The sequence below is a fragment of the Hyla sarda genome, chromosome 11, assembly GCF_029499605.1.
Source record: "Hyla sarda isolate aHylSar1 chromosome 11, aHylSar1.hap1, whole genome shotgun sequence".
NCBI lineage: Eukaryota > Metazoa > Chordata > Amphibia > Anura > Hylidae > Hyla > Hyla sarda.
In genome coordinates, this window is record NC_079199.1 from 12,250,187 (window position 1) to 12,262,887 (window position 12,701).

Genomic DNA, 12,701 nt, shown 5'->3' on the forward strand with positions numbered 1-12,701 from the left:
ATTGGTATTTTTTTTTCCTATTTTCCTAAATACTACACAGCCTAGTGACGTCCTGGGGTGACGTTGGCCCCCACCATCACCCCATAAAGTTTAGGACAAGGCCAGTAAAATTGCTAACACTGTAAACATTATCATTATGACGCATAATAGTAGAATGTGAACGGCGGCTGCGTACAATGCAAAAGATTACATTCACTCCCATCGTATAGAATACAGCAAGAAGTCTCTGGGACAAAAAGCTCACAATCGATTAGATATATAGATTATTATTTTTTCAGGCGCTGAAGATTTTGGGAGGTAAAGAAAAATTTTTTTTAATCATAGACATAAACAAATAAAATAAAAAAGTAAACTAATATAGGGGTGGAAATTAGACCACACAGTAATGGTGCGTTCACACGGCGGTTTTGCTTCCGTTTCACAGTTTCCTTTACAGAATGTTTAATTTCGCAAAAATATAGTCACCTATGCTAGTGGTCTTCAAACTGTGGACCTCCGGCTGTTGCAAAACTACTAATCCAAGCATGTCCGGACAATGCATGCTGAGAATTGTAGTTTTGCAACAACTGCAGATTCGCAGTTTGGAGACCACTGGACTTCGCTATTGTGTAAGCCGATAAAAATGTGCACGTTACGGTCCATTTTTTTTCAGTGTATGTGGATAGGTAATGGGTGGCATACAGCAGCTCCCCCCCCCCCCCTTTAAAAAGTATTTATGTTAAATGGAAACTGAAACGCGGTGTGAACACGTTTTTAGATGGTGGTTACTGTATTACGACCGTAACGCTGTAGGATTCTATGGTGATCCAGTTTAAGTATAACTGCGGGGGGTTACATGGTGAAGCAGCCATATTGCGACAATCTGAGACCGGCCTGTTGGTGAGCAAGTTATATAGCTTAAGGGTAAAATGTGCCCAGGTCTCGTTATATCACAGGCAGCCATCTTATGGACTCAAAAAGGATCAGGACCAATGATATTGCAAAAGATATAAAAATGCATTGTGTCCGCCATGGCGGCGGTGGTGGTGGGGGGAGGTTGGTCATCCACATACTGAATGGCCATCAGTCCCCAAGTCCATGTTGTCTCACAATTTTTTTATATTTTAATCTCTAAGTCCCCCTTTAGGTCCATCTCAGGCCCACAAAATGGCTGCCTCCACTGTGACCAGACTTTTATTTTTATTTTTTTGCTTGCAGGCAGGAAAATTGTAGTTATTAAAAAGGAAATCTAGCGTGAATAACCAGACTTGTATAACGTAATATTGAGCCGCTCAAATAATAACAATCGTTCACGGAAAACAATCGCATCACTGCTTTAAACTGTCTAAAAGAAAACAAGATTGAAGCTCAAATCTGATTGGTTGCCGTGAGTGACACTTCCATCTTTGTTCATTTTTATCCATGAAGTTCATTGTGTTTGCTGAATTGCAGAGTTCCTCATCCGTGCATCCCCTGCTGTTACCAGGTCTATGCACATCATATCAACCTCGCTTAACGTGTTGCTCCCTTCATTTAAACGGCATCCACTGTCGCTTTTACAGACGCTACCCGATAAAAAGAAGGCATTGTATTGAGAAGCCTAGGGCACTGCATCACATGACTCTACATTGGTTATAAAGTTGGTCATGGCTTGTGCACCCAGCTCCTCGTGGGTGTGGTTTCAAGCTTCAGTGCTCCATTGCAAAATTTGTACCAAGGAGCCCTTAAGGCATCACATGCTATTTATAACGCACTGCTGCTTGCTCTTATGTGGCCCCTCAAGCACCAGGGCCAAGGGATAACTACGACCTCTGGCCACAATTAACTTATAGTTGCTTGAACTTAAGAAAAAGCTTCTCCCATTCACACAACATAAGCAGGTAACAGTGGTGGTGGGGTTCAAGGCCCTTATCCCTTAACTGGGTCCACCACTATACTGTATAAGAGGTATGGCAGCAGAACATAGCACCAGAGGCACGGCGCCAATTATAATTGTTTGCTACATAGACCCCCCCCCCATCTACTTGCCCTTCTATGTCCCTGTAGCAATAAGGAATAGAGGTACAAAAGACTGATACAAATAAAAATTTGTGTTGCCCACAGAGGCTAGTCAGATGACACCAGGCCTCTAAAATAAACCTGCACCTGTCAGACATCAGAATCTCTCAGTTGTGCAGCCTCAGGTTTCGGGCCTGTAACACCAAGTGATCAGATTCTTGAAGTAACTACACAATTTTCTGATCGGCCACTATTTGCTATCCTAACACTTTTTCTTTGCACCAATTTCTGTAAACCTCATTTGGTTACAAAAAGTTGTTACACAGAAAACTACAGAATTGTTTTTTGTTATACGATTGTAAATAAACATGCAAGTTGCTTTTTTTATTGTGTATATTGTTCATTACTCAAAAATGTTGGTAAATTTGTGAAATGTTGTAAAATTTTAGTTGTAGGGAAGCCGGGCGGGCCTGCCAGAACTATACGAAAAGTCCCAGCTGTTCTTGAACCTGCGGTTCCATAGATGACAGAGTTACAAACTGGTCGTAGCAAAGCTGTGGAAGGTCACAAAGCGCAAGAAAGCAGAATTCTAATCTAACCCTGTAAAAGCGGAACATCGTGGCAATTTTTTTAATGAATTTTTTTTTTGTTCAATTATTTCAATGCATATGGCAGAACCAGAGAAACCACGAAAGTTATTTATTGAGAACTTCAAAGTTCAACAAATCCCTAGTTTAGGGTGAAAGCCTGAATTCTGTTTCAGATGCACAGCATCGAAGAAGTGTTCAGATATGTGATAATAATTATTATATTAAGAAGAAGGATTGGTATTGTTGTCATAACCTACGACACGTGGTTGGTTTTACATTTCAAAAGTGAAATAATACGACACTGAATAGCTTAGAAGTCTTAAGAAAAACCTGACGCTTTTCTGTTAGTAACTTTAAGCATATTCACCAGGAAAAAAAAACATAAAAAAGGAAATAAAAACAAAAAAAAAAACATTTTCAAATGTCTTGTGAGGACCACAAACGTAACATCACTGGTATGAAAATAAATGGTGTTAGGAGAGAGATGCGGACATCAATCGCCTGTGACCATAAGATATTAAAGGGGTATTCGCACAGTGCGGTCATGCTGCACATTTTTGCGGCTCTACTAGTAACGGCTCGGTATGAGGACATGCTCACATCTGGCAAATGGCACGTAATGCAGCAACATTTTATCTGGTAAAATGCCAGTCGCCATCCTGGAAACCAGACAGACCCCTTTATAGTCAATAGGGCCCAATGAGAGCTGTTGGTGCCCAGAATGCAGCAGGTTGTTCAGGCATGGCTTCATTTTTGTTGTTCTGCTCCTATGGTGCCTATGCAGATGTGAACAAGGCCTAAACCATACGTTATCTGAAAAACTTGCTGGGGTTTCTTTACTTCTCAAAAACATGGCTCAGCCACACCGGGCAAATACCGCCAAAAAAAATTCAAATACTACTGTTAATGATAAGGCATCGGATCCTTGGAAGCAATTAGTTTTGGACCCAAATTCTTCCATCAGGACTGTCCCACATCACCCCACCATTAACCCATTTGAAGCCGGAATCAACAGAGCATTATTGCTGATGGCGGCCAAGTATAGCACCTAATGGGTTAACGGGAAGAACTTGAGATAATAGTACAGAATTTTGAATAATACCAGTTTTTGGATGGTTAAAAAAAAAAGTTCCCTCCAATTTCTTGAATTTTGCCCCCACCTTCATCCCTAAAGCCTGCCCACCCACCCACGAAAAAAAAAAAATACAACTGCAACTTTCACAATGGTTACACTACTCTTAACATTCTCATCAACACAACAAAGAAATTTCGATCTTTTTATGCGCAGAAAGTTGCGGTCTTGCGCGCCGGACCCTACATCCTTGTTCCTTTAGCCTTCTCTCGTCGAGCACCGTCGGGTCCTCATTTAAACCTGTGGACCTCCCTCCTGACGTACAAAACACCCCAAAGCTGGTCTGTCTTCTACCTGACAACACCCGGGCCGCCTACTATCAGGGGTCTGGCAGGTCCGAGGTATCAACTATGACTTTAATAAAAATAGTATCATCTTTAATGTACGTCCCATTCTCTAAGACGGACTGGGCGACGAATACGGGGCATCCGGAGGCAATGTTCATTTCCCCGGTGGGTTTTTTGAAGCTACTGCTGTTCGGGTCCGGCTTGAAGGCGTCCCCTAAATGCCGTCTGGATGGTCCCTGGTCCATGAGCATAAGGCTGACTTTTTGTTTGAAAGGCCAAGGCAGCAGAGCATCGTACTCTCCCCTCATGATGACAAAGAACAGGGACAAGTGCGTGTTCTTCCCCATGCCGTCCCCGTTGAGATAGACCCTTGCGCACATTTTATATCCAAAGTATCCAGTGTAAAAGGGCTGGCTGTACAAAGACAACGTCTTCCCCATAACAGCCTCCTGCTTCCGCCTCTTGTAATCTCGGATCTTCCAGATCAGGACGCCATTGTAACTTGCCGTCTCCAGTACTTGGAACCGGAGGTCCATATCAGCCAGACGGATGTCGTGAACGCTCAGCATCTGATCGTGTCTGTTGATTTGAGTCTCCAAGACACCTTAGGAAGAAGGGAGGAAAGAAAATTCTTAAAACCAAATACAATTTTGCATTCTTTTAGTATATATATATATATATATATATATATATATATATATATATATATATACACACACATTTTAAATATTATTATATTACATTGTATTTTAAAATATTATATTTTTTTTACCAATATTTAGTATTTATATGTTGTTATCATAGTATTATCTTACAATATTATATTTTTTACGAATTCGTTTTCTATTATGCTGTAAAATTTAAAAATATTATATTAGTAATATTTTGTAAATATTTGTTTTTAGTATTTTTGTTTTTAATATATGTAACTCTTAAATTTAGTTATATTTGTTTATTATATTGTATTTCAAAATTTTATTTTTTATTAGCAATATTAAGTCAATATTTATTTTTAGTATTTTAGTATATACATATCATTTATTTCACTTTAATTTTTTGTTTATATTGTTGTTTTGTATTATATTGTATTTTAAAATAAAACATTTTATCAGCCATATTAAATAAATATTTATTCTTAGTATGTGTGTATATGAATAATAAAATTTTACTCAAATTTTTTTGTTTCTATAGTTTTTTTTATTATTTTATATATTATTTTATTTTTATATTGTATTTGAAATTATTATTTTTTATTAGCAAAATTTAGCAAATTGTTTTGTATTTTTGTTATTAGTATATAATATTATATCACTCTTATTTTTTTGATATTGTATTATTTTCAAATATTTTTGTCATTTTGTAAAAGATTTTTACTATTTATGTTATTAGTATATATATTATTTCACTCTTATTTTTGTTTTTTATTGTTGTTTCTTTATATTGTATTATTTTAAAATAAATGATATTTTTATTAGTAATATGTAGTAAATATTTATTTTTTTGTATTTTTGTTATTAGTATATTTAATACTATTTCACACCTATTTTAGTTTGTTTCCTTATATTGTATTATTTGAAAATATATTTTTATTACAAATATTTAGTACATATAGTAAATTAAAGCCTTGGAGGCTCATTCTGGAGGCCCCCCTGTCCTGTATTACAGTGACCACTGATGTGAATGTGCACTGTGTAATCCTTTATTTGCCCTGTGGCGGCGCCAAACACTTCCTGCAAAGGCTTTCCTCACAGACCACTGGAGATCCCAGCAGGAAGACGCTTTGTTAAGGGACCTTTCTAACAAGTGGGGAGAATGGAGAACCCCTTTAAATAGAGTATTATATCAGTAATGTTTTTAACTCCCGGGCTTCCCTATCACTTTTTTAGTCATAATTAGACAGATACGGCTCTCACCAGGGTTCCACGCGACTGCAGTTTTACTGAGAGTTTCCAATTGCACTAAACGAGCCTTAAAGGCATCAATGGTGCTTTTCACGCTTTCTTCGTCATCTCCCGTCTGCCGCAAACTCCGAATTTCCTTGTCCAAATCCTTCAGCTTGTCTGCTTGGCCTTCAATCACCTTCTGTACATAGAGAAAAACAAAATAATTGACAAAAGGAAAAAGATGAATGAATGAAACTTCAATGATAAAAAAATAAAAATAAAATGATTCTGCTGGTTGTTATTGGAAACAGTCAGCAAGCTTGTCAGCTAATATATTATAGAAGGTCAAGAAATGTTACCAATATCAAATGACTGTGCAGTGCCTGGTGTAAAGATGGTCCTGCCCAGAATGAATATCACCAGAGTAAGCAACAGTGAATGAGAAGAGATGACAGAGATTGCAGCTCTTAATGCAGAATAGTGAGTGCAGCTCTGGAGTATAATACAGGATATAACTCAGGATCAGTACAGGATAAGTAATGTATGTACACAGTGACCTCACCAGCAGAATAGTGAGTACAGCTCTGGAGTATAATACAGGATATAATTCAGGATCAGTACAGGATAAGTAATGTAATGTATGTACACAGTGACCTCACCAGCAGAATAGTGAGTACAGCTCTGGAGTATAATACAGGATATAACTCAGGATCAGTACAGGATAAGTAATGTAATGTACGTACACCGTGACCTCACTAGCAGAATAGTGAGTACAGCTCTGGAGTATAATACAGGATATAACTCAGGATCAGTACAGGATAAGTAATGTAATGTACGTACACAGTGACCTCACTAGCAGAATAGTGAGTAGAGCTCTGGAGTATAATACAGGATATAATTCAGGATCAGTACAGGATAAGTAATGTAATGTATGTACACAGTGACCTCACCAGCAGAATAGTGAGTACAGCTCTGAAGTATAATACAGGATATAACTCAGGATCAGTACAGGATAAGTAATGTAATGTATGTACACAGTGACCCCACCAGCAGAATAGTGAGTACAGCTCTGCAGTATAATACAGGATATAACTCAGGATCAGTACAGGATAAGTAATGTAATGTATGTACACAGTGATCTCACCAGCAGAATAGTGAGTATAGCTCTGGAGTATAATACAGGATATAACTCAGGATCAGTACAGGATAAGTAATGTAATGTATGTACACAGTGACCTCACCAGCAGAATAGTGAGTACAGCTCTGGGGTATAATACAGGATATAACTCAGAATCAGTACAGGATAAGGAATGTAATGTATGTACACAGTGACCTCACCAGCAGAATAGTGAGTACAGCTCTGGAGTATAATACAGGATATAGCTCTGGATCAGTACAGGATAAGTAATGTAATGTATGTACACAGTGATCTCACCAGCAGAATAGTGAGTACAGCTCTTGAGTATAATACAGGATATAACTCAGGATCAGTATAGGATAAGTAATGTAATGTATGTACACAGTGACCTCACCAGCAGAATAGTGAGTACAGCTCTGGAGTATAATACAGGATATCACTCAGGATCAGTACAGGATAAGTAATGTAATGTATGTACACAGAGACCCCACCAGCAGAATAGTGAGTACAGCTCTGGAGTATAATACAGGATATAACTCAGGATCAGTACAGGATAAGTAATGTAATGTATGTACACAGTGACCCCACCAGCAGAATAGTGAGTACAGCTCTGGAGTATAATACAGGATATAACTCACGATCAGTACAGGATAAGTAATGTAATGTATATATACACAGTGACCTCACCAGCAGAATAGTGAGTGCAGCTCTGGAATATAATATAGGATGTTACCCAGGATAAGTAAAGGCTTACATAAGCAAAGTGACAACTATTTATGTAGATAAATCACACATTATTATACCGCACTGACAAACAGGAGACTTAAGACACATTATTAAGGTTAACAATTAAGCACATTTGTTGGGTTGATCCGTCCACAGTCTTTGTTTCAACTTTAATATTTAGAACCCAAGTGCATGACAAGTACTCGCACCCAAACCACACCGGGTATTTCCTGCAAGTCTGGCAGCCACAAGTAAACCACAGCGGTGCCAGCTATAACACATGGCTGCAGAATACATAAAAGAAGAATGCTAAATCATCCAGAACTGCGGTGGACCCAACATGGAAATATACAAATATAGCCGGTGCTTCCAGCTGTTGCAAAACTACAACTCCCAGCATGCTCTGACAGCCAAAGGCAGTGTTTCCGAAACAGGGAGCCTTCTGGCTGTCCGGGAATGCTGGGAATTGAAGTTTTGCAACAGCTGGAGGCACACGGGTTAGGAAACACTTGTCTATACACATATTGATGCCACATACAGACCCCAGGGCCTACGAAATGCAAATCTTTTCAAAGAAATGGCTCCTTTTAAGACAATGTGAAACTGTTGTGTCAGAACGAGAAAGGTTTGAGCCATGTCGGTTCCTTGTTCTCTCGAATATCTCATATAATTTCCGACATCACCGCAGTCCTCAGTGTCACAATGTGAATATTGAGGAGCGAGAAAATCCATGACATAGAAACAGAATATACATTTTTTTTTAATGTAAAGTGTTCTATTAGTTATACAGAAAAAAATCATGGATCCAATGGGAACATGACTTATAAGTTCTATATCAGTTGTCTACAAACTAAGGCCCTTAAAGGGGTATTACAGTGAAAAACTATTATTATTTTTTTTCACATCAACTGGCTCCAGAGAGTTAAACAGATTTGTAAATTAAAAAATCTTAATCCTACCAGTACTTATCAGCTGCTGAAGTTGAGTTGTTCTTTTCTGTCTGACCACGGTGCTCTCTGCTGACCCCTCTGTCTCTCTCAGGAACTGTCCGAAACATTAGAGGTTTGCTATGGGGATTTGCTCCTACTCTGGACAGTTCCTGAGACAGACAGAGGTGTCAGCAGAGAGCACTATTGTCAGACAGAAAAGAACAACTCAACTTCAGCAGCTGAAAAGTACTAGTAGGATTAAGATTTTTGAATAGAAGTTATTTACAAATCTGTTTAACTTTCTAGATTCAGTTGATATGAAAAAAAAGTTTTCACTGGAATACCCCTTTAAGCTGTTGTAAAACTACAACTGCCAGCATGCCCGGTGGTGCTCTGCCCTTTCTATTTAAAGGGGTTATCCAGAGTTGATTTCTTCAAAAAACAGCACGACACCTGTCCTCAGGATGTGTTGGGTATTACGACTTCGAGCCATTCATTTCAAAGAAACTAAGCTGCAGTACTACACATAACCTGAGGACACCTGTGGTGCTGTTTTTTTTTTTATTTTTTTTTTAAAGAAATCAGCTCTGTTTTTTTAATCCTGGAAAAACCCTTTTAAAGGTCCTGTTTTTTTAGGGTGTCCTGTCCTGTTGTTTTATGGTGCTGTCATTTTAAGGTCCGGACCCATCAAGGCCCTTCTCTGTCTCTTTAGGGTCTGGTCACTTTAAGGTGCCCTGCCCTGTCCCTTTAGGCTCTGGACACTTTAGTGTTGCTTGTCCTATTCCTTTAGGTTTTTCATCTAACCCTAAGTCCCCATAGTTTTCCATTAAGGTCCTGTAGCTTTAGGGCTTCCTGCACTGTCCCTTTAGGGGGTTTCTGTCCTGTTGTTTTACAGTGATGTGACGTTATCACTTTAAAGGGGTCTTCCTACCTACCACCTAAATGTATGATTGCCGGGGGCTCCACCGATCCTATAAATACATAATAAATGTCAATATTCTGAGACCCCTTTAATAGATAACTCCACTACTTAAAGGGGTACTACTGTGCTGACAACTTATCCCCTATCTAAAGGATAGGGGATAAGTTGCCTGATCGTTGCAGGGTCCCACCGCTGGGGACCCCCACGATCTCGCACGCAGCACCCCGCTCTCATCAGGCCCCGGAGCGATAGGGGATAAGTTGTCAGCACGGTAGTGCCCCTTTAAAAACGTATCCCCTATGCACAGGATAATTGTCTGATCGTGGGGGGGGGGGGTCCAACCTTTGGGAGCCCCCTTTTGATCTCCAGAATGGTGCCCCGTCTCACCCTGTGCATGGAGTGGAATATGAGCATAAACTCCATGCATTCTCTATGGGAGATAGATGAGCGCTGTACTGGGTATCTCTGGTGTCCCCATAGACCAGTGGTCTTCAACCTGCGGACCTCCAGATGTTGCAAAACTACAACTCCCAGCATGCCCGGACAGCCGTTGGCTGTCCGGGCTTGCTGGGAGTTGTAGTTTTGCAACATCTAGAGGTCCTCAGGTTGGAGTCCACTGCCATAGACCATGCACAATGAAAGACAGGACCTTGATCTGAAAATCGTTAGGGGTCTCACATGTTGGACCCTCCGCACGGTCAGACACTTATCTTTTACAGTAATGGAATACCCCTTTAAGCTGTCCTGTAGTTGCAATAAGTCTTTTATACCAGACCCTTCCTCCGATTTGGGCGGGGGGGGGGGAGTCACCCTTAAACTCTATTGTTATTAGTCTAGGATTCTGGTCTCATCGGCTCTCCCCTATGTGTAATGAATGGACGAGTGTCAGGATGAGCCAGCGGGGACATTTTTGTGAATGACAGAACTGAAATAAAACAAAAAAATAATAATCTAGAAGTGACTGGTCTGAGAACGATTCCGCTGCGGAGGAGATTTTCAGGAAGGCAGAAATACTTTACAGGCAGCTTATTGACCTTTGCTTCTAGGACACAAGGTTCTAACCCCCCCCCCCTGAAGAAAGTCCCTGTGGGTTACAGATTCCTGGATGAGACATTATTTATGGAACCCAAGTCTGGAGCTGACCCAGGGCCGGTTTTAAAGGGGTTCTCCACCATAAGGTGATTTTAGTACCTACCTGCCAGACAGTAATGGACAGGCTTAGGAAGGATCCGTGCTTGTCTTGCAGCTAAACGGCTGTGTTCTGAGTCAACCATAATGCTGTATTTATCTTTTTGTGAAACAGCTATTTCCCTCCCTCAAACTACTCATCCCAGGATTCTTTTTTTGTAAGTGTGAGGTCACTTTTCTCCCCCCCACAGGTCACCCCCACCAATTGAAACACACCTGAACTCCCTTCAATGCAATAGACCAGTGTTTTCTAATCAGGGTGTCTCCAGCGGTTGCAAACCTACAATTCACTGCAGAAGGATCTCCCTCCCACCCAGCAGTCACTCCACCCATTGAAGCAAAGACAGACTCCCTCTGAACACCTGGACTAGTGATATAATGTCTCGGGCTGCACTGCAACCTGGGAAAACACTCGTTTTCTATGCTGTTTAAAATAAACACTTTGCCAACTAAGAATTTCAAGACCACCATGAAACACAGGTACAGATACTATATCATGAACTATGCTAACTTTACAGCCCTGTAGCATAGTCAAATTTAAAAAATCCTGGAATGCCCCTTTAAGGGTTGCCAAATTGGGAGGCGCCAGAGGATGGAATTTCCAAGAGCAAACTAAAGCCGCACAGTTTTTTAGCAGTGTGTCATGGTATCATTTGGGATAGGAATCAATGTTTTATATGTGAGAACTATATGGCAACACTATGTTACGAAATTAAGGCAGTATTATTGGATTGGCGGATATTACTTTGGTTCTATATAGAAATATGTATTTTCTAAAACAGAGCTTCCCAACCAGGGTGCCTCCAGTTGTTGCAAAACTACAACTCTCAGAAAGCCTGGACAGCCATTAGCTGTCCGGGCATGCTGGGAGTTGTAGTTTTGCAACAGCTGGAGGCACCCTGGTTGGCAAACATTGTCTAAGACTATGTTCACGCAGAGGAATGTTCACCTGGAAAATAGTGTCTGTAGCTGTGTTTCATGGTGGTCTCGCAGTTCTTCTGTGATTTTTGCCCCAAAGTTTATTTTTATCTCAGGTTTTCCCAGGTTGCAGTGCGGCCCGAGAGATTACATCACTAGTCAGGTGAAGACAGTGAGCCTATCTGTGCTTCAATGGGTGGAGCTACCGCTGGGTGGGAAGGGGATCATTCTGCAAGTAATTGTATTTTTGCATCAGCTGGAGGCACCATGGTTAGAAAACACTGGTCTTTTTGCATGGAATAAAGCTAATTTGTGCTTCAGTGGGTGGGGTGGCTGATGTGTAGGAGGGAGATAAGTGACCTCACACTTGCAAACAAGGAATCATGGGACCTGTAGTTGGAGAAGGAAACTCCAACAGGATATAACCAGTGCACAAAAAAAAAAAATCACATTATGGTGGATAACCCCTTTAATCAGATTTTTCCCCAATAAAACCTAGAAGAATGGTTTTGGCAAAAATTAGAACTTTCTTCTTTACATTTTCAGTTATGGTGTGTTGCAATGGTACAAAGTATGTACACAAAAAAAAAAGTTATTTAGTCCATCAAATTTAGATTAAACACAACAATTTTTAAAAGGAAAAAAAAGAGTAGTATGTGATAAAAATAAATAAATTGTAAAAAACGCTAGAAAAAAAAAGGAAAACAAAATGACATAAGAAAAAATAATATTAAAGAACAAAAACTGAACATTGCTACTTTTTTCTTCTTCTTTTACCTGTAAATGGAGAATTTTTGTTTCATTGTTTCGTAACAAATCTTTATGTCTTTCAATTTCCACTTCAAAGTTACACATCTGGTTGTGCAATATCTGGATACTTTTATTCTTTTCAGAGCTTTCGTTTTGTAACTTCGACACCTGGGGGTAAAAAATGAAATAAAGATTGACATTGTTGGGTCACTTAAAAGGATTTGTAAATTCCTTCTATTAAAAAAATCTTAATCCTTCCAC

General features: G+C 39.7%; 1 protein-coding gene across 6 annotated transcripts in view; it reads right to left on the bottom strand.

Annotated features, from left to right (window-relative positions):
• Positions 1-3,767: 3,767 nt before the first annotated feature.
• Positions 3,768-12,701, bottom strand: part of TRAF3 (TNF receptor associated factor 3) — a 128,181-nt gene continuing 119,247 nt past the window's right edge. For 4 of the 6 annotated variants that reach the window (XM_056545483.1, XM_056545484.1, XM_056545487.1 and 1 more), the window contains exons 9-11: positions 12,468-12,608; positions 5,900-6,068; positions 3,768-4,590 (exon numbers count right to left, since the gene is read on the bottom strand). In XM_056545483.1, coding sequence (XP_056401458.1) covers positions 4,019-4,590; positions 5,900-6,068; positions 12,468-12,608 — 882 coding nt within the window. In that variant the 3' untranslated portion in view covers positions 3,768-4,018. The remainder of the gene's footprint in view (positions 4,591-5,899; positions 6,069-12,467; positions 12,609-12,701) is intronic. The other 2 variants (XM_056545485.1, XM_056545488.1) reach the window with 2 other exon arrangements.